Here is a 26906-nt window from a genome sequence, read left to right on the forward strand (position 1 = left end):
AAATACATTACCATAACTTAAAATTTAACAGAAAAAACTACAGAATACAAATCTTTCAAAATACAGAATAAAAACCCAAAACACATACTGTATTAAATGTCTTGTGTAAAATGTATGTAATATATGTACGGTTTGTAATTTGTATTTTAAATAGTTTAAAATCTAGTAACTGAAACCTGTCAGTAAAAGTTCTAAGGGTGTCTGTATATTCCGAGCAACATCCGAACGCACCATTTTAGATGAAGCTATGCACCTTACGCTGTCACTGCTTTTTCGGAGGTAACGTGAAGTACACCGAGGACTGTGCGCACTATCCAGCTTCTGTTAAACTGGTAGAGAAGTCGCTCCTGTTCAGCCGCGCGGATTAACGTTCTCATTATAAACAGTAGGAGTTACAATGAGTCTTTCTGCTGTTTGTTTTCTGGGCAACGAGAAACTTTAGGAGAAAATCCACGCTAAAGGCTGATGAAACCGGATCCGTGTCGGTCCTGAATGTCTAAACTACCAGGAAATGCAGGTGTCTCGCTGCTCGGGGACAAGTCCTTGGACTTCTACCGGGACCCGGTGATCTTCTGCCAGCAGCGGATTGACAAACACCGCAGCAGGTTGTTCCAGGAGCGCCTGCTGAACAGACCGACAGTCTTCGTCTGCTCGGTGGAGGGGATGCGAGAGCTGCTCTGTGGTGTGTTTACGGTCAGGTGTTCCTCTGTTGACGGACTCCTCTTTTCTCTGTTGTTGTCATGGAGCGTGTTTTACTTCTGCTGTTCCTGGCTACACAAACGAGCAAATAAATAAATGATTAAAAATAAATAAATGATTATAAATAAATAAATAAATAAATAAATAAATAAATAAATAAATAAACGGAACCCAAAGATTGGTTCTCACTGTTAGACACTTGTTCCAATGATCGCTTAGATAAATTATTTATAGTAATTCATCTTTTAAATTTTAATGTTATTTTTTGTTTTGATCCTAAAGAACAACACATTATAACATATTTATAAATAATATGTTAATACATATAGTGCAAAGTGCAAACAAACTTCTAGCCTCATCTCCGACCCCACAGGGCTCTGTTAGCATGTTAGAAATTAACGATTATGGGCAAAAAACAAGACTGAATAAGTATAGCTTGTTTGCAAGAGTTGCCTCTTATCTCTAAAAAAAACTACTTCCTGGTTTCTTAGCCAATCATATGAGAGTTCCCAGGGTGCAGAGTGCAGCATTTGTTATTTTATCTTGGCAAAAGAGCAGCAGTGGACCAGAAATAGATAAAATACATGATAAAACTATCATGTGGAAGTAAAATTTCAGAAGGGTTTCACACCTGTTGTGATTGTTAAGCTGTTGCACCGATTTGAGCCACTAGGTGTCAGTATTACTCATAGCTCCTTTAATTATGATGTGTTCTTTAGTTGCTCTGGTGTCAAATGGGACTCCAGCTAACACTTGGAAATATTTGCCCTTAAAGCAACGGTGCATACAGAATAATTCACCAGGACATGGAGGCAACTTAGTTTTTATTTATAGTGATAAAATTGAACACGGTGCAGACCAGATCATTATTAGCAAGTCCTGATATTGATTTACTTTCCGTTTTTCATCATTGTACCTTATTCGTATGATAACAAAGTGACTGTCCTGGTTATCTGCTTTGTTTTTGGCACATTTCCGCACCCCGGTCTGGATATTGTGAGCTTGACTGGTCTAAATTGCATGGCTATGTGCCGTGGTGTGTTTTTAGAAAAATCCAACATATTTCTGAAGGATCCCACGGATTTAATGACAAACATGTACGGAGACACAGTTGTCACCACTAACGGTAGGCTTTGCAGATGCGCACTCTCATGGCGATGTCATTGTCGTGTTTGTGGAAGGGCTGAAATGAAACTCTGGCTGTGTTTGTGTTTCAGGTGAGGAGGCCTGCCTCCTCCGCCTGTCTCTCAACAACCTTTTCTCAGGAACACGTCTGGAATCCTCGGCTGACTACATCTCTAGGTAGAACCTTGTTGTTCTTGTCCAGTCCTGCCTTCAAGTTAGCTGTCATATGCTCCTAAAATGTAGATTAAGAAAAGTTTGTTCTTTGTGAGATTTAACAAAGATTTCAATCTTTTTTTTATCTTTACAGTGTCTGTGAACGCTGCTTAAAGGACCTCTCTCTCAGGTTGTGTATAGCCTCTGGGCTATCGTTAACTGTATAGGTTTTTAACTGCATTTTTTTTTTTTTTTTTACACCTTCAGCATTCTTACATCGTTTAGAGCTACACAATCACATTATATAAATTCCATATTTTCTTACTTTGTCATAATTCAGTTTTAAAATGTATTTTGATTTCATTCAGTGACAAGATTGCAAATAGCTAATGTAAATGTGCATCCATTTTTGATTGTTTTTAATAGGAATACAAGAATTATCAGTTGAGTTCACAGTTTGCCTAACCTGGTGTGTGTTTAGTGGGCAGCCACAGTGTGTTTACACCGTCTTTAAGCGTCTGGGGACAGAGTTGGTGTTGGGTCTTTTCCTGAACGTACGAGCCGAGGAGCAGCCTGAGGTCTTCCAGGAAATCATGCAACTTTGCACCGAACACTGGCATGGTAGAGCCACACTCATACAGCAACATGAACATCTGCTGGGACCAATTGTTTTCTATATTGGCAACATGGGCACCAGCTCAGGGCGACATGGGGTGGGGATTTTGGCCTGTAAAAAAAAAAAAAAAATGTATGTTATATTGCAGTAAAATAACCTAATGGTGAAAAGAAAATAGAAAAATCCAACCTTCATTTGGGGGCATTTGTTCAGTGGGGTTGTCTCTCGCGATAAAAGCAAGAGAGCAGGTATGCTTTCAGGTAAGGCAGATGTGTTTTGAACTTCATGTTTCAGGAAAAAGCTAGAAGAAAAATACACGGAAGGCAGATTTTAACGACACAGAAGTATAGAAATAGGAATCCCCACTCTGCTACACCCACTTGTCTGCAAAAGACACACAACGGTGGCTTTGGTCATATATTTTCTGTGGCTTTTGAACCATGGGTACAAGAGACTTTCTTTTGTTGTAGTTTTGAGACACTACGTGAATTTCATAATCCTCAGTCAAAGCGGGCGCTGGGGATGAATTTGACCGTGCCTACCAATTTTTTTTGTCTAAACATCTTTTATAGGTTGGAATAATATCGGTCGTTTTCAATTTGGTGCAGATCTAATGTGTTACGTGGTAATTAGAGCCAAACGTATGGCCATGGCAGCACCATCTAGTGAAAAGTCTCCATGTTGGATACCAAGTGAGACCAACTTGTTATCTGTCATCCAACACAATTTCACGTGTAGTTTATGTGGGTCACAGAGGGACATTTGCTTTTCTCAGGGGGTGGGCCTTAGATTTTTTTCAGGATGATCACATTGGCCATCCAAAATGGACCAGTCACACCATTGGTGTTTTATTTGGTATATGTATTTGGAAGTTACAGTGTTTTGTATTCAATCGTGAGGAGGCGAAGTTGTAGGTTTGACCATAACCTCTAGACATGCAGGAAAGCTTACTGCTTTCGTGACGTTTAATCCCTGTACCTCAGGAGGATACTGACCAAAATCGAAGAAAATAGTTAGACAGAATTTGTTAAAGTTTGAATTTCAAGATCTCCAAAAACCCTTAAAAATGACCCTTAGACCCAGACCGGCCAACTTCCTGCTGGTTTTAGGACATACCTCTAAGAGACTTTTTTTCTTGTTTTGAAGAGTTCTGCCTGTGTACCCAGTTTCCAGTCACAAACCTGCTTGGTTGAGTTTAGGGGGCGCTGTAGAGCCATTTTGCCACGGGGATTTTCAATCCCAAATGAATACAAATTTTCACTGGGGCTGTATATTGCATCTGTTCAAAGTTTCGGGACATTTCACGCATTTTTAGCCATCTAAAATTCTCATCAGTCAATAAAAGTGGAATAATAACAATAAGAAACATTTGAATTTTAAAAGATTATTGATTCCACTGACTTTTCCTAGTGGCTCCTGTTTTCGTTTCTTGTTGTTTAACTTAAAGTCACATGTTGTAAGTGAGCGACTAACCGGTGCTGTACAATAAAACAAGTACAACTCAAATTTAAAACCAGAACATAAAACACAAGGAAATTATTTAACAGCACACCTAAAAAGATGAGGAAAAATTATTGTTTCCCCAACAGATTATTCTTAAAAATACATTTGCAGCACGGCATTGCCACATCTCTCACTTCTTCATTTTTGAATGAGTTCACTGTTTTATTTTCCACGGATTAGACACTGGCTATCTATCGTTTTTGCTGGCAGGTTTGATCTCCGCTCCAGTAAGAGTGAAGGTTCCTCTTTGGACGTCCGGTTTTGCCAAGGCTCTGGACGCCAGAAGCAAACTGATGGACATCATCAAGGACAAATTAGAAAACGATACACGGGGGTGAGGCAGCTCACGTTACCTAAACGCACGGTCTGTGGTGTAGAGGAAGAGAGAACAAACGCTTCTTCTGCTTCTTTTTATTCTTTCACCATCTTGCATCCTCTTTTACTTCCTGATTTCCATTCAGACATATTCAGCAACAACTAACTTTCTAAAATTTGGAGCAGTTTTGTCTGATAAATTGGCATCTGTTCAATGCACACAAATGCTCAAATTATAAGGATTAGAGGCTAGGTGAGGCCTTAGTTCTCCTGGGAAAAAAAAACAACATTTTTTGCAACTGTATTCAACACAACATCTAAAGTGACTTTAATGTGACTCAAGGTTTGTCGGCTCTTTGGGTTCACTGCCGCTTCCCAACTCCAGTTCTGCTGCCCAACATCTCCTCCTGTTCATCTCAGCACTCATTCCCAAAGCTCTGGCCTCGCTGCTCACCTCCTTTACTCTGGCACTCGCAGGTCCTGAACAGGTATGCAAAGAGGGATGCTTAATACAAAAAGAGAAGATCCTGTTAGCATGCTAGAAAAGAGTGAGAGAGGAAAGCTCTTGAGAAGACTGCTAGGGATCGGTTCATTCTTAAATGGACCGTACCCTTTGTGATAACGTTACTTATACGTCACAATTCTTCTTTGGATCAGAGGGATTCCCGCCGAGAAGCCATCCACAACCCCGATCACCTTCACAGAGTTCTCCTTGAGGTGCAGAGACTATGGCCGCCCTTCATTGGTGGACGCAGAATAGCTGAAAAGGTAGGCTGCTTTGAATCCAAATACCACTGATTTATATGACACCAGGCTGGATGAATCGCTTAAAGATAACAGAAACAATCAAAATTTTTACAATTTCTTCTTGAAAATATCAACTTAAGTCAGTTAGAAATGTGGAAAATGCGGATCATCTGTCGAGAGACCAGAAGCTACGTCTCTGTTTGGCTTTTCTGCACATTTCAGGATAGTTAATGCAAATCTTAATAATAAAATATTAATAGTTTACACATCGCTATTTTATGCTTAATATTAACTGTACAATATGAGGTAATGTAGATTTTAAAGTCAGGGTTTCCCATGGGTCTTAAAAAGTTTTTTAAAAGTATGAACTTTTATCAGCACATTTTCAGCTTCAAAGGGCTGTGGGGATGGTTTTCTTCAGCCGGGGCAGGGAAGGTGGTCATTGGAAGATTGATGATGGAGCTAAAATACCACAACCCTTAAAAACACTAGGAGCTACAACAGAATAGTTTAGATCAAAGCATATTAATATGCCATAATGGCCCCGGCAGAGTCCAAACCTGAATCCAACTCGGGATCAGTGCCAATTCGTGAAAACTGATGTTCACAGATGTTAATTCTTTAAAGATGAATGTGCAAAAATGTCTGTATTTAGAGGTGTGGTAGAGACATTCCCGAAAAGATTTGAAGCTGCAATCGCAGGGAAAAGTGGTTCTAGAAGATATTGACTCAAGGCGGGTGAATACAAATCTCTAAAAATGTTAAAAAACCATGTATAATTGTCTTTCCACGTCACAAAAATACACTTCTTTATCTTTGTATATTACAAAACATCCCTACACGCCTTAGAACACATTATAGCTTGTGATTATAACATGATAAAACGTTCAAAGGTTCAAGGTCTATTAATACTTTTTGCAAGGAAACGTACATTTAATTTGCTTTTGATATAAAAACAGGGGTCTTAGTGGCTGGCTCAAGCCTAGTTCACTGAACCATTTAAAGGTTGCTGGATTCTGTGTGAAAGGTTGAAGTTAGGTAACCTCGTTAAACAAGCAGTGGACTAACACTCTTGAGATGAAAACCCCAAAATAACCTGACAAAGTTATATTTGCCTTACTTAAGTTATTAAGTTAATGTTTTATTTCATTGTTTCATGATTCATGTACCTCATAAAGTAATGTTCTCAAAAAGGTCTTGGAATGATCTGAAACCTGCAGAACCAAGGCTAGCAATTACTCTCTAAGGTTGTTTCCATTTCCAAAAATTTTCATCGCGCACATGTTATGCTTTTTACATTAATAACCACTATCGGTCTTTTTTTATCCTTGTACATTTGGACATTTCAGTTCAAAATGTCTGACTCTAAAACTGTGAGCTTTTTTTTGTCCTGCTCATCAGCCCACTAGATGGCGCCAGTTGACAGCAGAGAAAAAAATCTACCTGTGTTCTGTCTGTGTGCCCTACATGCTACTTACAGTTGGGCAAAACACCCACTATAATTTTAAATATTGAGGCTGGGACCAAAATTGCTGCAACTTGGTGTTTTAGGTGTTCTGAGAAATCATTCGGCTTTAGGGGATCGCAGTCATTAAAGTGTTGCATTGTGTATTGTTTCCAATTTTCTTTTTAAAATGTAGAAAAGAAAAAAAAGTTATGTAGACGTCTCTGCTGTTGCGATGACTCATGAGACTTCAGTAAAATAAAATGCAACAGCGTATGATTTCTGAAAAGATAATAAATCTAATGAATTAATCTGACGTTTAGCTCTTCAGTTTAATCCACATTTCCCAATCTAAACCTGCATTTCTTAATTGGCTTAAAGCCGAGGCACAAGGACGCCCTCTTCCCGTTACAGCTCTCTATGGTCATCATGACCTCATCAAACAGCGTTACGCAAGAGGCCGATGGGAGGCATTGATCTGTCTCTGTGATTGATTGGCCAACCCGGAAGGAAGCGAGCGGGGAGGTCAGGGTCTCCGGTGGGGCGGATGTATGCCAGTGACGATGTAAGTGGAAAGTTTTGACTCCACTAGATAATGCAGCAGAACAGCCTGATCCCAGTGGCCTTGGCGTGGCGTTTATGATGTGTGGAGGTCTTGGACATCATTAGAAGGAAAGGAACAGATTCAGGGGGATGCATTTACTGCTTATTAGGGGAGAGTCTCTGGTAGATTTTACAGTATGTCTTGATCACGTTGCGGCTAAAAATTAAAAAGTAGTTATTAATTACAGTTTTTTAAGGCTCAATATGGCTGTCCTATTTGTGCAAGTTTGGATTTATCTCTAAGAGATATACATTTATTTTTACTTTTATCAAAATCTTGTATATTTTTAAAATGCAGTTTCTAATAACAGTAGGGCATTTCTTATGAATAGTTGCTAAGATGCGGTTCTTTATTTGACTAGACTGAAAAAAATACACCAACAAAAATTATATTTATCCTTTTGAGCACTGTCCAATTTCGCTAACATGTTTATCAATACGTCCGTTCTAATATGAGGCTAGGCAATAAGGAGTTTGCTACCCCTGTTCAGAAATGATGTGGCAGGACCTTTATGCTTGTGGAAAAGCGCAATGGAAGTCATCCGTATTCACAGTCAGGTGGAAAAAAACTGCACACTCCATCCGGTGGAACTAAAATATGCAACGTTATGTTAAGCAACCTGAGAGGCTGGCTGAGTGTTAGTCAGGGAGGGCAAAGGTACCTTCCATCAAGAACTGGGTGTTGAGTTTGTGGATTTGTTCCCATTCAACTGTGGTAAGACAGAGGGAACGGTGGCAGGGGAAAAAGCAGTGCATGTTCTCCAGAGGCACATTAGTCTACTTACTAAGGGCTCCACTAAGGAGTTGTTTAAATTACTTTGCAGTGAGGTGGATTTTGGACCAGTGCTTTGTAAAAAAAAAAAAAAAAATAACAACGTAACAGCAAACAGGCTTAAATCGGAGGCAACCGGACCTTTGCACAGTTCTTTCTGAAAAGGTTGCTCCAGTTCCAGCAACCAGACTTGAAAAATACTCCTGGATAGGTGTCGAAACATTTTCAGAAGGAACTAAGCGACAGTCCAGTTGCCTCCGATTTAAGCCTGTTTGCTGTTGCGATGACCCGGATCACTGAGAATCTGCGCTGGCATGTTCACAATGCAGTTTTGCTGAAACTGGTGATTGAAAATGATTCTTCTGGACTCCTGAAAAAATTCAATTGAGTCCCGACAGAGCCTGGAAAAGTTTAAGGTTTAAAGGATTTTCCAAATATGGATTAGATTGAAGTATTCCTTCCTTCCTTCCTTCCTTCCTTCCTTCCTTCCTTCCTTCCTTCCTTCCTTCCTTCCTTCCTTCCTTCCTTCCTTCCTTCCTTCCTTCCTTCCTTCCTTCCTTCCTTCCTTCCACCCATCCATTCATGATGAACCTTTACACTTTAAAAAATGAGTTCCCACTGGGGACTTTGGAAATCGAGTCTTGAAAAGAAGGCCGCTGAACCTAATAGACAAGTAACAAAAAAAAGGTCATGGAGGTCCCTTTCTAGTTCATAAATTTTGACCAAAAAAAGAAAACACACAAAAAAACATATATTCATCTTCAAATAGAACAATATACGCCAAGCGTTCATCCTGGTAGTGTTTATTCAGTCCTTTTTGAGCCTGAAAAGACCTTCGTGTCGGACACGACCAGCAGCCATAAACATTGTTGTGTCATCTGCTAGCTTTATAGCGGGCTCAGTATAACAGTTCATACTGAGCCCGGTTCTGCCGGAGGTTTTCCTTCCCGTTAATGGGGAGTTTTTCTTCCCACTGTCGCTTCATGCTTGTTCAGTATGAGGGATTGCAGCAAAGCCATGGCCAATGCAGACGACTCTCCCTGTGGCTCTACGCTTCTCCAGGAGTGAATGCTGCGTGTCGGGACTTTGATGCAATCAACTGGTTGCCTTATATAGGACATTTTTGACCAATCTGTATAATCTGACCCAATCTGTATAATATGATTGAACTTGATTTTGTAAAGTGCCTTGAGATGACATGTTTCATGATTTGGCGCTACATAAATAAAATTGAATTTAATTGAATTGAATTATAGCGTAACTCTTAGAAAGCAGCATGGCGACAACTGACAGCTACTGTAAGAGCCAGTAGATCGTCCTGCAATGCCTCGCGGTAAAGCGACAGCTGAGCGTGATCCAGGACCAACCCGATCTACAGGGTTAGGGTTGCATTACGTCTTTCTTTTTGCACCTTCGCTGGACGTTGACGATTCGCTCACTATTGCTTCTCCTTATTCAATCATTGGGCGCATTGTATCGTACTTCCGTTCACACGGTCTTGTTCTGGTAAATGAATACAAAAGTGCTTCTTTTACTAACAAATAGAGCAAATACAAAGTGTAAAACACAGAAATTATGTATAGTAAGCCAACAGGATGCAATAACTTAATCGGAAAACCTTTGTATGCAAACAGAGTGAGCTACTGGTGCAGAAATTCGTAAAGTCATAGCACGTGACTTTCCTTTAATAAAACACCACTCATAGAGACTGCTGGAAATATTTCCATCCAATATTTAAGTAGCAAAACAAATCTTCTCTTCTGTTTCTAGGACTGCACCCTCGCAGGCTTGTGTGTTCCTAAAGATTATGGCGCAGTGTATGTCAGCTACTTCGTCCATCGTGACCCAGAGGTGTTCCAGCAGCCTGACAGCTTCCTGCCAGAGAGATGGAGTGGGAGGTGAGCTTTTTCACTTTAGTCTGCAAAGTCTTTGACCATAGTGGACGGAGAGCTTTCTGCATACTCGACTGAATGTCCAACAGCAGGGGACACGTGGGAGACTTTCAGAGTTTGTTTGCTGTAAAAAAAGATATCGCACTTACACTTTACACACGCGTTAGAACCCTTTACGTGAGAAAACTGGGGGAACATAACAACGTGTGTTTGCACATCACAGCTGATTAACTCTGACCTGATGCAACTTATGCATGCTTTAAATTTCCAACCATTGGTTTCTTTCTCACATTTTACCAGCACGCTGACAACCCTTTTAAGCATGTACAGTTTGGGCGGAGAGACTCATCATGGAAACGATTCATATACAATTTGGTCTTCAAATGATTTATTTCAGGAATTTAAATAGTTGTGTTTTTTTTTAAACATAACAAGTTTTATAAATATCCATAAAATATCCATATGGGATCTCGACAACACATTTTAGTAGCTATAAACAAGCTTCTGCCTGTTTTGAATTTCATTATCAGACTGAATTTAAATTATCGGATTTCCTGGCACAGAGATGGATTTTACGCGTAGTTAATATTCAGTATTGTGATATAATGTGTATTTGGGATCATTGTGCTGATCATTATGTCACACTTTCAAAAATTGAAAAAATAGAAGGTAGTCCCACCCTGTTCCATCCACTTTGTACAATTCACAAGCACAACAGCATGATGCGGCCACCATCGTGCTTGGTAGTTGATACACTGCTCTGAGCTTTAAAAATGGCTCCCTGGCCAGATGAAAGTAATTTTTTTATATCATTTTGGCTCAATCTACAGTCTTCTGTGAAGATAAAACATTTCTGCAGAAGCCTTTTCGCTGTCCATGTGAGCAGTAGCTAACTTTAGGCAAACTTTTAAGCAGGGAGTTCTTCTTTTTCAGTAAATGCAGCTTTCAACTGCTTGTCACTGGCTTCCACTTGGTGGTCTCTTTATCATCTAAAAAAATGCAAACGATTTATGTTACGCTTCACCACAATAGTAAAAGCACTTCTACAATAGTGATGCCAGTATTTACTGTAAGATTTTTAGCAGAATAGGTATGATTGATGGATTCATCTGTGATCTAATAATCTGCCAAACGGCAAAAATTGACCATACCGGGCTTCAGCCATTGCACCTAATAGTTTGATTTCTCTGCTAATCTGCCCCCCCGTGCTTTATGTCGTACCAAACACTCACATATACGGTCCATTAGAGGAAGAAAGAGACAGGAAGCTTTCAGTTACGGTGACACAGTAAGAATGTTGAGGAAATTCAACACAAAAAGCCTTTTTCATACAAACACCAAGGGACAAAAAGGCTGCATTTCTGTCTCGGTGTTCTTCAGCACATCAGTTTTTCTTTTCTTTCTTTTCTTTTTTTTTTCAAGCTTCGGATAACATTTACAAAGAAAAGGAAATTAAAGAGCCATGATTTCTTTCAGCAGCAGAGTTTTTGTATTGCTGTGGCTGTGGTTAGTCAAGGGCATCATTTTTGTTGGACAAAACTGAATAAGGCGGAAATTTATATGTCAGTGCCGGAAAGACAAACCGAAGGTCAGGACATTACAGGAGGAGATTAAGAGAAGAAAAAGTGAATAATTGTCAGAAACATAGTAACTTTACTTTCAGACATGACTGGGGGGGTGGGGGGGGGGTCTTCTTTAGATTGTATTCACAAATACTCTGTGAATTGTGGCTTTATAACACCACCAACACCAATATAGTTGTATTTACAGTTTTTATTCTCTGTCCTACTTCTGAAAAGTTTTCTATCTGTGCATTCCATTCTGCAGGTCCCATATTTAAAGCCTCTGTATAAATATCTGTCATCCGTTCACGGTGAAAGTTTTATTTACACTTTTAAAAACGGGTTAAACGTGTGTCTAGAAATTTGAGTCTAAAGCAGGTAACATTGTAAATTCTGGAGGATTGCTTAGTTCCAGAAAGAAGTCAAAAGTAAAAAATAAATAAATAAAAAAAAATACACCCTTTGGAATTTATTGGCTTTTGTTTTTCATAATGGACAGAGAGAAAGATTACCATCCAGTATTTTGATAAAAACCTTCATAGGCACATGCATGCTGTGACATGCAGAAAGTCTGCAGAATTGCTGAACCTAAGAAAAACATCCATCCATCCATCCATCCATCCATCCATCCATCCATCCTGTATAAATTGTTTTAAAAAGAACTAGGGAGCCCAGGAAAGTGTCTGCAACCTTCTCTCGATGGATTCAACCTCATCTGGGTCCCACCTACTTCCTCTCCCAGACAACCTTTTTTCCTCCGCTCACCCACCTCCTCCATTTTCCTGTTTATTCTCATTCATCCTTATTAACGCCCTGGTAATGTATGCATCTGTTGCCATGGAAACCAGTCACCTGTCTTTAAGCATCCTCTGCATGCCTAAATATACACCGTTATGTATTCGAAGGAGGGGGGGGGGGGCAATAATTTGATTCTAATCGGTAATAAAACTATCTAATTAGATGCTCATTACTTACAGCACTGATACTAGCGAAGGCATTTTCACCTCCTCTTGTTGACATGGAGCTTCTAACCGCAGCACTGCAGAGCTGAAAACTTACAGTGCCCCCCCCCCCCCTTCCATCAGTTCAACACTGGAACATTAGCTGTCATTTAAAGCACTGACATGATTTATGTTGATGGCATAATAATGGCACTTCTTCATACCTCTTTCAAAACTACAGTAAAGCTTCATACATATAATCTGGTGTGTTTTTTTGCCTTCATAAATGCACATTATTGTAGTTGACACCTTTAGGGAAGGATTCATTTAATCCATGCTAATTGTGGAAAAAGTTAGTCTATTAGCCTGTTAATTTAAACAGGTGCATCCTAATCTAATTATTCCCTTACAGTGTTCGAAACAGTACTGGAAATTGAGTATTAAATGTAAAGAAACCCTTGAAAGTTTCTTTAAATTTGTATGTCTTTAACTCCAAATACACTTTGTTTGGTACAACTTGGTAGTGCAGGGCTGCCCCTTCTAAACGGTTTGAACACTTTGCGCATTAGGTTGAACAAAGATGAATGAAGCATCTTGCGAACCTCCTGATCCACCACAACCCAACGGTGCTCTATGAATGCACAGAACTCACTGTCCTGCTGAAGAGACCAGTTTGAGATTATTCGAGCTTTTTGGTACATGGTGCACCGTCCCGCCGGGAAATGGTGATCAGAAAATGAGCACAACGAGGTCATAAGGGATGGACATGGTCAGCGATAGAAACTCATGCTTGCTGTGGTGTAGAAATGATGCTCAGTTGGTAATAAGGGTTTTTTTGCCAAGAAGATACCCCCCACTTGTTTACACTACCTCGACCACACAGACCTATGGCGGGATAAGTTCATGATTTCAAGTTTGTTATGTTCTGACTTCATCATCTGAAAATCACTGCTGAAATTTGAACGCCAATCCGTAATTGTCTGATTTTACTCAGGCCGGTGTCCTGTCCTTAGCTGACAGGAGTGACGTCCAATGCTGCAGTAGCTCACCTGCTTGAAGGTTTGAGGTGTCGTGCATTCAGAGATTGTGATTGCAGTCTGTCTATTCTGTCTTTAGCAAGTCATTTTCGTCCATGCAACTGCTTAATGATTATTTTTCTCGTTTTCAGACCGGATGTGTTTTTGTGTGAGAAAAATCCCGGCAGATTCCGAAATCCAAAAACGGCTAATTCAGTCTTAGATTCAGTTTCTTCCCCATTCTGATTCTCATGCGGCGCGCCACGAAGTCGTCTTCGTCATGTGTGGATGCCTGAATGCATTGAGTTGCTGCCATGGGATTGGGCGATTTGGTATTTGTGTTAACAAACATGTCCCTTATCAAGTGGCCATGAAGTGTGTACCTGTATCAAAGTGTATTTCTGGGGGAAAAGATGTAGTTTTTCTCAGACAGAAGTTTTCGTGCATTTCGTCTGCATGAGCAGGAAACGCTGGTCTTTGGAGACGGGAAGGGTTTACGCACCTTTCCAGAAATATCAACAGATTAAAGATGATGGGAAACACCCGATAGATCAGTGGGATAATGGGCTGGATAAGCACGCAACGTTATATTGAATTCAATTTTAAATGAATGCTGTTTTCACGATGAATCTATAGCCGTTTTAGGACGTCTTAAGGCAACTGATCCAGAGGAAAGAGATCTGTGAATGAGCAGACAGGTAGCTGCTGCCTTGGTAACTGCCCCCTCCCCACCGACCCACCTATTTTTTGTTTTTTTTTTACCAACGGAGATTCCCTCTGTGTATCGTGCCGATTGGAGCAGGGTTAAGGAATGAGTCAGACGAGATTTTCCTTTCAGCAGTGACGTAAAAAAAATGTTAAAAAATAAATAAATAACAAAACTCATTAATAAAACATAAGAAACAGAGCTGTATGATAAAAGCAGATAACAAAAAAAAAAAAACGGGGTATGAATCTCAGAAGGTGAATCATACAGATTGCTTAAATACCAGGGGATTGACAATAGATGGAGTATTATACTGTGTTTATTGTCTGTAAATGCGCTTATAGCTCATCCTTTTTTTGTGTAAAATGTATAAAGTAGTTCAGTGGCTCCCATCTTAGGGCATTTCTACACTGCTAGGATGTTTGCAGCATATCTAATTTGTATGAGATGTTGTTGGTACATACAGAATTACTTTTTTACAGTGGTGTTTATGCAACTAAAATAATTTTGAAAAAAATATACATGTGTGTAAAAAGCCTCAGTTGATGCATTTTGCTTAAAAACAGCCTTTCCAGCTGACAGACGCACCATAATCACATTTTACAATCAGACAGATATACTGAAGCAGCATCTTGAACCTTTATACTTTGGATTACTGAATTAGGATCATGTCGTAGGTGGAGCAACAGGGTAGATGGACAAGTCGGTGTGTCTTTATGCACTGATTTGCAACCTGCTTTGATGACAGAGTGAGACAAAGAAATCCTGGAGAAATGACATTTTGGATTGATGAACTGCTGGACTCTGCCTGACCAAACAAGGAGTGTCTGTTTATTCTCCTTTTCTTGTATGTCAGAGCTTCCATGTCTGTATCTGCTGCTGCAAACGTCCTGGTATCTAATGATTGAATAGACATACTGTGTGACAGGTCAATGTGGTTTTTGGTTTAATTAGAAATAAAAAGGGCAGATTTCCTGTGTTGGCTCCTCTTGGGCACCTTTACTCTGAAAGTCCCTTTGGGCATCTGGGGTTTTGGTTCCTATGGCGTCTGCCTCGTTGCCCTGGGTGGCGAGTCTTAGGCTCATCACAACCACTATTTTTCTTATGGATAAACTTTACATACACAAGTGCACTCTCACAAACTACAAGTGATTGGATCCAGATACTTACAGACTCACTTCCATACATAAAACCCCTGTTATTATCTTCAGCTGTCACTTTATACAGGTCGTATTAATTAATACTGTATATTCTTCAGTGATGGTAACACGGCATTGGCTGATTGTATTTCCACATTACCAGACAGGAAACGGAAAAAAAAAAAAAATATATATATATATATATATATTTGGTTCAAACTTCACGTAAAGCTTTTATTTTGACATTTGGGGGGACATATTGTTAAAGCTGTTTTATGATGAAGTGTGTGCGCCGTTTGTGCCGAGACAAAATACGAATTTGGGAGACTGCTGTAATTTATTTTGAACTAACATCACACTCATCTTGCTCATCAATCTTTATTTGCTTTACTTTTGTTTACACCTTTTCGGCCACATTCCACAGGTAGCATGAGCAACTGTGGAAAAACACAAAAAACTTTTGTTTTGGTGACAAAAACTCAGCCACTATTCAGCTCATATATGATAGGGCTGAAAAATGCTTCCCAAATAGGATTGTGCACAACTCACATCCTGGCCCTATGTTAATTGCTCATAAAGTACAATTTCAGGCAGAAAGTGGAACCCATTTGGAAGTGATTTCTACATTAATCATTTGAGACTAAGCCCAAATGGGTTTCATAAATAGCTTCTGTCCAAACTTTATTTATACATTTTATAGTAATAGCCACCTGTATATTATGCTCACAATTCTGCCTATAGTAATAGCCATCTGTACATATATTCATAGTACATGTAAACTCTATTCATAGTATCTGAGTACATGTAAACTCTATTCAAAATCTGAGGGTTGTGGGTTCGATTCCAGCTTCCCCCTGCCACATGTCGATGTGCCCCTGGGCAAGGCACTTAACCCCAAGTTGCCTACCGAGCTGCGTCTCGGTGTATAAATGTGTGTGCGTTAGTGAGAGCGACTGGGTGAATGTGGCTATAGTGTACAGCGCTTTGGGTGGTCAACATGACTGGAAAAGCGCTATATAAGTTCAGTCCATTTACCATTTACCATTTTAGTAATATCCACCTGTATATTATATTCGGTACATATCCAGCTGTAAATTTTGTTCACAATACTAGTTATCTATACTCATAGGACAAATCTATAAGTAAAATTATGTTTATAATAGTATCCATCTCTATATTTATTCAGTAAAAACCCATGTTCTGTACTTATGGAACCATTGTTTATCCTGCACTTGCTGCTATTGCACTTCTGGTTAGACCTAAACTGCATTTCGTTGCCTTGTACCTGTACCTGTGTAATGACAATAAAGTTGAATCTAGTCTTATCTAATCTAAAAAAAAAAGTCCCACGTTGAGCCTAGACCTACTTAGTACCTGTCCAACCTGAGCAAAAACTACAGCACATAGGGTCCACATGTTCAGTTACTAAATGCATAAATTAAAGACATATGCAACACCAATGTTTCAAACTGCAGAACTGACAACAATAATAACCTATCCACTTGGTTGCCTTTAGGTAACCTTGTGCCATAATTCAATACCTTTTGAAGCCATAGTTCATGGACGTTTTTGTAGCTGCAGCTTGTCGGACTTCGTACAGCAGCTAGCTGTGCTGCCGTGCTAATGCTAGCTTGTACATAAACTGAATTTAATTAGTACTGTATATTAATATGCTAAGACCTGCCACATTTTTCTTAGCATTCTCATTGCCAAAATGGTATGTGACCTGCACCAATCACTGTGCTTAAAAAAAGAGAACATGTGATATGCGATAATAACGCTGGGAAAAGTCCTGATGAAGATATGCCGTGCACTAAATAAACAGATACTTAATAGAAAGTGGATGTCAACACTTTTAAGCAGCCAGTTTTCAGCGGGATTCACAAAGATTGTGTCTTGATGTCTGTTCTCCAAGGTTCTCTTTATCATCCAATCTGCTTCTCCTTCGTCTATCTGCCTCTCACTCTGTTTCTCCGTCTGTCAGCTTTATCCACAGACTGCTTTACTGTCTGCAGTGATAGTTCCCAGCCTTGTTTTCATGCCACCTGGCTCTTTAATTTAACGACTGCAGTCCTGTTATATAACAAGCCCACCTACAATCACCACAGGTTCATCTGTTCTTGTTTTTATCCCTGCATTTCTTTTGGGGCATATAGTCCAAGTGTACATTGTCATGGCGGATGTTTATGTATTCGTGGGCCTTTGCTCTTTCGGAAGGAAGCGAACAGGCAAGTTAACATCCCATTAGCCAAACGCCCACACACGCTCAGGCCCCAGATAAATGAATCGGAAATGCCACCAAGTGCAGATAGGGATCTCAGCGAATGCAGCAGATATTAATGCTGGTTTAAGAGGAATTTGAGGAGCATTCCTACTTGTCTAAGAAAACATTTGCTGGTATTTATAGCTCGCCTGCTTTTGCATAAAACCCCGATGTGAATTATTTGAGACAATGTAACAGCACAACGTAATCTAGATGTAATGTTTTTTTTTTTTTTTTTGCATAGCCGTCAGAATACAGAAGCTGGAAGGGAGAAGGCTTTTGCCTTGATCAACATGTGCAAATGTAAATGCAATTTTTAGGTACTCCTTTATCAGAATCAGAATCAGAAACAAGTTTATTGCCAAGTACGTTTGTACTTATTTGGTGTTGATGGTGCAGAAGACAATATAAATATATATATATATATATATATATATATATACAGAATATTTAGATCATGATTTGAAAGCTGCTTTTTGCATTTTTACACATTATCTTTTTATGACAGTAAAATTAGTTTGATGGTCTGAAACTTTTAAGTGTGATGCAAAAGTAAAAACAGAAAGGACTTAAGAGACGTTTTTCTCCTGTTACAAAATGCATCGACTGGCGTTTCAGTCGCTCACGCAACTCAGTACAAAGATCGGGTAAGATGATACCAAGAGACGCAACCAACACTCCGTCTCTTTTCATGGGAAGAGTAAAACTTAGGGACAACCTATATTTTTTTTAAAAAATCATCAAAAAAGTGTAAACAGCCTATTTTACGGTTTATGCAAGTAATTCACATAAAGTAATTATTATGATGAAAATATTTATTGAGTGGACCTCATATCCCCACAACTAACCCTATATGTGCCGCTGACATTTGATAAAAAATAGTGGATCAAGAACACGTACCAAGCTGAGTTTACTGATGGACTCCTAAAGTAATCATTTAAAAATGCCGGGATTGAGACCCGTCATTTGGGATGTGATCAGAACAGCCCTCGTCTGAATGTGTTTCTTCATGAACTGCTTGAATTTAGGAAAATCCATTTAAAGCATTTTCCTCTCTCACCTCATCTTGGTGTCTGAATAATGGAGTCTTAGTCTGCTCCTTGGTTGTACTTTAAAGTAGTGAAATGAACTGTAATGTCCCCCGGATTATTCTCAGATTGCACTCATTTTCCATCCATTCATCATATTCGACATGTTCCTTTTGCGGGATGCTTTCTCTCCTTGGCTTTCAGCATTATAGGACTCCCCGGTGCGCCACACGTTTCAATGTTCCAGGATGCTCCCTAATAGTACATTAAATTGTAAAAAAAAAAAAAAAAAAAAAAGAAGAGATAGCAGCGAGAACACTAATAATCTCTCTCCGCTTACACGCACTGACCATCTGGCAAACTGCTTCCAGACTCGGCACATCTCTAATGCTTCCTGTTTGCCTTTAATCAGAGCTCAGGTTTCAGGAAGACAGGATGCAATTAGACACAGGAGATGGCCTGAATGGGCAGGTTATTGACTGACGGATGGAAACTACCAGCACGTATTTCTCTTTAATACATTTTCAGGTATGACAGGGAAAAAACAGACAAGCAAGTTTAGACAATTAATGCCCTTTAGAGGTTATTTTTCGTCACCCTGTATAACTGACCTCCTCTCATAGCAGTTTTCTTTTCTTTTTTTTTCTTGCTGGCTTTTAGTAGTGAGGGATTTAAGCTGGCTTTAACAAGCTCTCCTTGAACTGAAGTGAACTGTGTGAAATGCTCCACTTTTTCTTTTAAACTTTCTTGTGGGCTCCTGTTTTCTGCAGGAATGCAGGCCAGGAGCATTTGCTGTGTTCCTTTGGCAATGGCCCCAGAAGTTGCATCGGTTCGACACTTACTGATATCTTCCTAAAGGTGAGCTCAAAGCACCTTCAGTCTCAGTTTTGACTTTGATATGACTGCTTTTCATTAAAGGTGTTTATAAAAGTTGTGTTTTATATTTTCCGACAAGTAATAAGCATATTTGTAAAAAAAAAAAAAAAAGGACAAATTAACCAAAACCAAAATGGGTAGAAAAATAAACATCTTTAACGTGAAATGTGTGTATCAAAATGTAAAAAAAAAAGAAAAAGATAATAGATTAATTCACAAATATCATGCGCAGTTTTTAATCTAATAAGAACATATTACCTCATGTTTTCTTTTTGGTTCTTATTTATCTATGTTTAGATTCTGCTTTTACCATTTCTAATTAGCTCTCCACCATACGTGATGGGGACACACCAATAATGTTGCATGCTTGTCACAAACGTCACAGAACTCAACATTTCACATGGCGTTTCTCAGTTCTACACGTTAGCACCCGCATAAAAAGTGTTTCTTGATGCACCAAACAACCAACACAAGTGTAACCAAGAGCAAGGCATTTCCCAAACGTTCCCAACTGCTTTCTCTCGGAGTTTTACATGCTGGAGATTTAGCAAAAAATAATAAGAAAAAAGGTTGAAAAAAGGAAAGAAATATTGATAATGATCCAAAAAAGAAGAAAGTTAAATAAGAATTGATAAAAGCAATAAAAATGGTTAAATAATGTTTTTGCAAATAGGATATAGTTCACTTGAATAAATGTAAGTTATAGGTAATTATTTTAAACATACAAAGTAATAATTTATAATTACTAATATTACTTTTAAAAAGATGTACAAATTAAGACCATAATCATCATCATCATCATCATCAATGACAAGATTTATTTATAAAGTACTTTAAAAACCAAAGTGCTCTGCAAGTTTATGTTTTATCCTATCGTTTTATATTATGTTTATTTTTTCCATTTAATTCATAACATTTTTTTTAACTTTTGAGTAGCTCTCACAATGTGGAATTTGTTTTAGTGTTCTGACCTCTGATTTTCATGTTCTGAAAAAAAAAAATAACCCGCTTATTGTCTGCAAGGTTTCATCTACGATATTCTGCATCTGAGGCCATTTTGATAAAAAGCAATGATGGACTCACACTTTTCTTTTGGGGTAACCACAGTAAACACATGAAGACAATCATTTCAAGTTCATCTTTCCTTTTTCATAGCAATCAGTCTGCATATTAAATTGACACAGCATTAATCGTTCTTATGACGAGACTGAACTAAAACGCTTTAGTGTGTTGTTGAAACGCTTGCTCATCCTTTTGCGGCAAGAATGGGTTGAAAATTGGTTCCAGATAAAAACAACACTTATTTTATTAATAGCAGCCGATGGCGACATAATATTCCAACAACAATGTAAACTGTCCCCACACAGACTGAAGCAGCAAAGGTTGCAGTATCTGGTCAGATAAATATGGACTGCAGCGTTAAGGATTGCAACTTTGAATGCTTTAAAAAGTCGTATTATTAATACAACCCAAACCAACATTTAAAACATTTAATTACAAATATTTAATATTAATTAAACAACTCATGATAGAAGAGGGGTGGGGGCTGCACAGTGGCACATTTGCCTTGAAGCAAGAAGGTCCTGGGTTCTTCATGTTCTCCCTGTGCTCGCATGGGTTCTCTCCGGGTACTCTGACTTCCTCCCAATATACGCAGGTATAGACGATGGATGGCAGCAGCTAGTACAGTCATTAAATTCTACACCATGAGGTTTCGTTCTTTTTGTTTTAGTACAGCTTTTTCAAAAAAAGAAAGAGGAAATGATAAAGTAGAAAGCCTGGGAGGGGGACTGGGAGGAAAAAGCGGAAAATAAAACAAAATGCCTCGCCTCAGCGGTCTACATCCAAAGAGTTAACTAATACAATTATAGTGTGGTATTTATCTTACGTAGGTAGATTATATTTACCTTGACATCTCTGACATGTCCTAGATTTAAAAATGCAACACACTTGTGGGTGTTATCTCAAGCTGTCTGGAATGCAGCTCCAAGAAATGACTCAACACACCTACACCCTGCAGACATATATGTATGCACTATCACATGTGACTCATGCCGGATATAGGGATGTCCAGATACAGATCCCCCCCCCCCCCCCCAACAAAGATTAACTTTAGTGTTTGAGACCAGCTAGAACCTATCCTTTAAAAAAACACCCCGGTTTTATCTGTTGCAACCCATCAATGCATTGACGCACAGCAGAAAAGGCCTCCCACATCTATGATCAGCCATGTCTATGCAGCGTGCCAGTGCTTGGCCTCTATTCCCACTAAACAGAAATCAACGTAAAGTTAGTTGTTTATTTAATTCTGTTTTTATTTCACCCATTTGTCATCTTTCCATACAGAAGAACAACGCAACTCACCATGAAGCTTAACCAAAGTAACTGAAAAGGTCGAAGCGAAGCGATGCTCTCTTTAACCAACCTTAACTATTTAAACAGAGCTTACACAGTAGGTGCTGACAGAGGACACAAAGTTAACAGTACTTTTATTAGTTAATTATTTGCACGTTCTCTGTTACAATAAAAAAGAGAATCGTTAATAAGCTGGCTCAAGTAATGAAATAAGCAAAAACAAATTATACCTCACCGTATTAATATTCAATTATTTTTGGTCTTAAGATAAGATAAGATAAGATTGGGCTTTATTGATCTCACATTGGAGAAATTTACTTGTCACACATCGGCTTAGTAAACAAAAAGAAGGTGCCAAAAGGACTTCTGCAAAGTTTTGCATGTATTTAATTCAATTAAAAGTGACATATCATACAAAATGTACTTTTGTTTAGCCCTTAAACACATTTTGTTGTGTGCCTGGAGTCTTTAGCAGTGCAGAAAATTTTAATTTAGTCTGTCCAGGAGATGGGTCATAGTTTTCAGTTTTCTGCTATGTTTTTTTTTTTGTTGCAATTACCTGATAGTATTTCCTGCGAAATGGCTGAAAAGGATCGTGGACTTCTGGCATTCTGATTTCTAATTGGTTCAGAGAAGAGTTGGGAGAATTGATTAGGTTCAGATTCGACCCAAGGTGTCTGGAGGAAGATAAGTTTTGAGTATGACCAACAAAATAGTCTCTTCTGTCAGCCCTGGAGGATGGAGATATGTCTTGCTGCTGTTTTGCTCCACCATATTCTAAGTCAGGCTTTGATAGGGAGTCAAATATATATATGTCACTTGCAAATGACAAATGACATGCAAACCAGAATTGTTACAGGAACCAATAGGAAATAGTTTTGGGGATTTTTCTCTTTTCTCCACAGAGATGCGTTGACATTAACATAATGTAACTTTTTTTTTTCATTGTGAGATTATGCTTCTGCAGTAAGAGAATAATTCATTTTAATGCTGTTAACAGATCTATAACAGGTCTATAACAGAGGAGCTCATAACCATGGAGGGCCTTAGACACGTATAGCGGGTGCAGGTGTGAAGCTGCATCTTGTTCTCTACCAGGTTCTACTGCAGGCAGAAGCATGAATTTCTTAAAGCCAAGAGAAACCGAGGAATTATTTGACATTATTATGAATGCAGATCCGACTGGTAATCCATTGCATTTGACTGGTTTTTAACAGGATGACCATTTTATGCTCACACACCGAGGAAGATCGCCTATAATCAGAGTAACAAGGAGTCTGTGGGGATCTAGGTCAGAGATGTGACTCATAGCTCTCCTTGCTTCATGCTACACCCCCCCCCCCTCCCCGCTCTCAGCATCCCTATCTCGGTTCCCTCATCGCTTTCCTCCCCATTCATTCATCCTGCTCCTCCCCCCACGTCGGGAAAATCCTCATTCATAAAGTGAAGGGCAGGGGAGACGCGATTGGTCGGTGGCCATGGGATAAGCCAATGAGAAATGCCGGGAATGACATCAGGACCTGGAGAGGAGACTTGGAAACTAAAGTAGATCAGAAAATAAGGGTCGAAATTCACTCGCATGACGTCGTATCAAAGCTTGGCTGCTGAAAGCTGCGGCTTTGCTATTTCAAACCTGGAATGAAAGAGCTGTGGAGGCTGTGGCTTCACAAGTTAAAGACCTAATAAGGCTGAGCAGAGGCTTCAGCGTATATAAGCACTTTGTTTTTTGCTCCGCTCTAAACACACTGTAAATACATCCCACATCGCCTGTTTTATTTTTTTTCCCCAGGAAGCTTGCAGATACCTGTTAAAGAACTACGACTGGTGTTTGGACCCTACATCACAGGACCTGGCGTACAAATGGCTGCCCGTGTCCCGCCCCGCCAACCCTCCCAGCGTGTCCTTCGCCCGACTGGATCAGACCATGTTCAGCTGAGATAACATCGGGGACACGCAGCCTCTGGCTGTATTGTATCCGACGAACGCATATGCCTTACGTGCTGGGGGAATTATCTGAAGACGTGAGGAGGGAAGCCGGCAAACCATGAGGCTTTCCCCCGTCTGTGCATGACCCTGTAATCATGCCAGGGGAAGCCAAGGGGGGCGCTGGCTTCCCCTTATCTGCTCCTCTGCCAGATATTCTGCAGCTTTCCTTGACTGCTCTGCAAAGGAGGGCAGGACAGATGAGTCATTCTTCTATAGTGGAACTTGAAACAAGGACTCAGAAAATGTAATATATGTATTTTTTTTATTTTTTTTTGTCAATCAAGGCCTTCTTATTTTAATGACAGCAATCCCTGATTGATTCCACTTCGGTTTCTGCTAAGTCTTAATTTGTCTGTGTGGAGGTGTGCGTGCCTGAAATAGAAAACTCTCCGTAGCATTAGTATTCATGTCGCCTCGTTCCAAGAGGATCACACGTCACGTGCACACATGGGATCATGGGTAAACCCTCAGATTCCATCGCCGAGTGCAAACCTGGACCCCCACCCCACCTAGCAACCACTGCTTAGCAACAGTTCGTCATGCCCACCCTGCCTTGCCTCCTCTTTGCATGTCTCACACGAACACACACTCTCATGCTATCCGGCTCATTTTAGGAATTTTGGAAATCTTACGTGCAAAACCCTTAAAAAAAATGTTTTTTAGAGATTTTGTCTTTTTTTTTTGCTTTTTTTGTCACACTTTAAATGTTTTGCATCAGACTAATCTTAATATAACACTAAGGTAAGATGAGTAAATAAAAAAAATGCAGTTTTCAAATTGTAATTTTATTCCTAAAACAAGGAATTTTATTCCTAAAACGGAAAAAGCCATTTAAGCCAACGTACCCCTATGGGAAAGTTATTGCTCTTAACCTTTGATGACAGCAACTTCTCTCTTTATCTAGCTGTGGAGGAATTTGGCATGATTCTTTTATGGAGAATTGTTTTTATTTCAGCCATATTGGAAGTTTTCTGAGCTTGAACGACCTATTTAAGGACATTCCACAGCGTCACGATCAGATCTTTGTCTATCTTTGAGTGTGCCGAGGTTGAAACCCTTCATTTGTCTTTTGTGGTGGATTTACTGGTGTCCTTTCGATCATTTTGCTGCATAACGCCGGTGCAGCTAAGATTAAAGTGTTGCTGTGATGCAGTGCCGTGATAGATGAACCTTATTTTTCAAGATTTTCTGATTGAAAGCAGAATTCCTGGTTCCACTAAATACAGCAAACAGTTCAGGTCCTGAAGCAGCAAAGTAGTCCCATACCATCACGCTACCGCCACATTTATCTGTCTATATGATACACATTTTCTGAAATGCTGTTAGTTTTATAATAGTTATTATAAGACTTGCTTCTTCCAAAGACTTGTCAGTTCACAGAATGCTTCCCCAGCAGTCTCGAGGTCTTTTAGACGGCTTTTGGGGGATTTTTTGATCAGTAGCGGTTTCATCCTTGGAAGTCTCCCATGGATGCAAGAGTCTCTTTTTTTCTTTAAATCATGAATCCTGGTCTTACTTGAGTCAGTTGAGACGTGCAGAGCTTTATGTGTAGGCCTGATTTTTTCTGACCTCCTGGATAAGTTATTAATAAACTTTTGGGAGTAATTTCTGGTAGGCAGCTCCTGGGAAGGTTCAGGTGGTTCTTCCATGTTTTCTTCTGTTGCACCGATTGTGCTTTGCTGGAGCTTTATCAGTTCTTGAAGTTCTTTAAACGTGTGCATGAAATTTTGGTTTTGTGATTGTTTACCCTTCTTCACATTGTCACAAAGGTTCTGTTAAAGGGAATTCTTGGTTCTACAGGTCTGGCTGTAATCAGGCCTGGGTAAGGATTGTGAAAAGTAATTTCCCACCCTTACTCTGTGATTTCCATTCAACACCTCTCAACAGATCTCCAGCTGAGTTGGACTGTGCTGTACTAATTCAAACTTATTTTTAGATATTTTCCCTCCAGTGGGACAGAATTACATGTAAACTTTTTTAAGTCATCTTGTTTTTAGTCCAGTACCTGACTGCTTTCAGATCAATTTTCTTATGTTAGGCCACTTCAAACATGAGGGAACCAGTATTGTGTCATCTTAGTAAATAAATCAATTTAAAATGTGATTCATACTCACTTTGTTACTAACTGTTGGTCACAAAATATAATTTGTTTATATTTATTTAAAGTTTATTCATGGTACCAAATACATCTCATGTTTGACATGAACTCCAGCTTTAACAGTGAGATTCACAAAGTTTAGTAATAAAGTAATACATTTGTGATCTATGGCACATTGCCTCTTTGATCTATTGTTATCTATTGTTTTCTACGTGCTCCCTATTGCTCAGATAATAAAAAACAACATCAGTTACCATAACTATGCTTACGGCACACAGCTCCACATCACCATGTCACCAGGTGACTATGAACTGATTCAAGCGCTGAGTAAATGCTTAGAAGAAATCAATGCATGGATGTGCCAAACATTTCTTCGACTGAATAAAAACAAAACTTAAGTAATCATTTTGGTCCGATAGAGGAGCGATCAAGAGTTAACACACAGCTCCAGCTGCTTCAGCTAGTAATCGCTGATCAGGCCTGAAATCTGGGAGTAGTGATGGACTCAGACCTGAACCTCCAAAAGCATCTAAAGACAGTTACAAGGTCAGCTTTCTATCACCTGAAGAACATTTCCAGAATTAAAGGACTAATGTCTCAGCAGGATCTGGAAAAATGTATCTATGCGTTTATTTTTAGTCGAATTGATTACTGCAACGGTGTAAAAAGCAGGGCTGGGCGATATGGATTAAAAAATAAATCTCCGATTTTATCATAACAAATCCGATTAATCGATTTTTTCCTCCTTTTTGTTTCATAAAAAGAAATTAAAGAAAATATTTTAAAACCTTGCTTTTTATGTCAAGCATTTCATCAGGGAGTTGACCTGAATTCAAAGTGCAACTAAAAACAAGCTGTGAAACATGCTTGTAAAACAAGATGGCAGCCGTGCCATTATAAACAATGAAAATATAACAAAACATTTGCTGCTAGTGGTATTACACATTGAGCTAAGAACAGGCTTCACTGCACTTGTGAACTTCAAACTAAGTTAAAAAAAAGTAAATAAGTAAATGAAGTACCTCGTATTATGGTAAAAAAAAAAAGTTTCTACTTAACAATATTTT

General features: G+C 39.2%; 1 protein-coding gene across 1 annotated transcript; it reads left to right on the forward strand.

Annotated features, from left to right (window-relative positions):
• The first annotated feature begins 325 nt into the window (after positions 1 to 325).
• On the forward strand, positions 326 to 25461 carry LOC105930956 (putative cytochrome P450 120). Its single transcript, XM_036140132.1, has 11 exons — positions 326 to 682; positions 1748 to 1825; positions 1917 to 2001; positions 2132 to 2167; positions 2459 to 2598; positions 4307 to 4430; positions 4755 to 4899; positions 5069 to 5179; positions 9748 to 9875; positions 19295 to 19382; positions 23545 to 25461. The coding sequence occupies exons 1-11, from the start codon at positions 493 to 495 to the stop codon at positions 23689 to 23691; spliced, it is 1272 nt and encodes a 423-aa protein (XP_035996025.1). The 5' UTR covers positions 326 to 492; the 3' UTR covers positions 23692 to 25461.
• The last annotated feature ends 1445 nt before the right edge of the window (positions 25462 to 26906 follow it).

The sequence above is a fragment of the Fundulus heteroclitus genome, chromosome 8, assembly GCF_011125445.2.
Source record: "Fundulus heteroclitus isolate FHET01 chromosome 8, MU-UCD_Fhet_4.1, whole genome shotgun sequence".
Lineage (NCBI taxonomy): Eukaryota > Metazoa > Chordata > Actinopteri > Cyprinodontiformes > Fundulidae > Fundulus > Fundulus heteroclitus.

What these genes read in the sequence shown, in the direction of transcription:
- LOC105930956 (XM_036140132.1), top strand. Translation starts at nt 493, where the DNA reads ATGTCTAAACTACCAGGAAATGCAGGTGTCTCGCTGCTCGGGGACAAG. An exon ending in GATGCGAGAGCTGCTCTGTG is followed by an intron (nt 683 to 1,747) that starts GTGTGTTTACGG and finishes GTGTGTTTTTAG; the next exon opens with AAAAATCCAACATATTTCTG. An exon ending in TTACTGATATCTTCCTAAAG is followed by an intron (nt 19,383 to 23,544) that starts GTGAGCTCAAAG and finishes TTTTTTCCCCAG; the next exon opens with GAAGCTTGCAGATACCTGTT.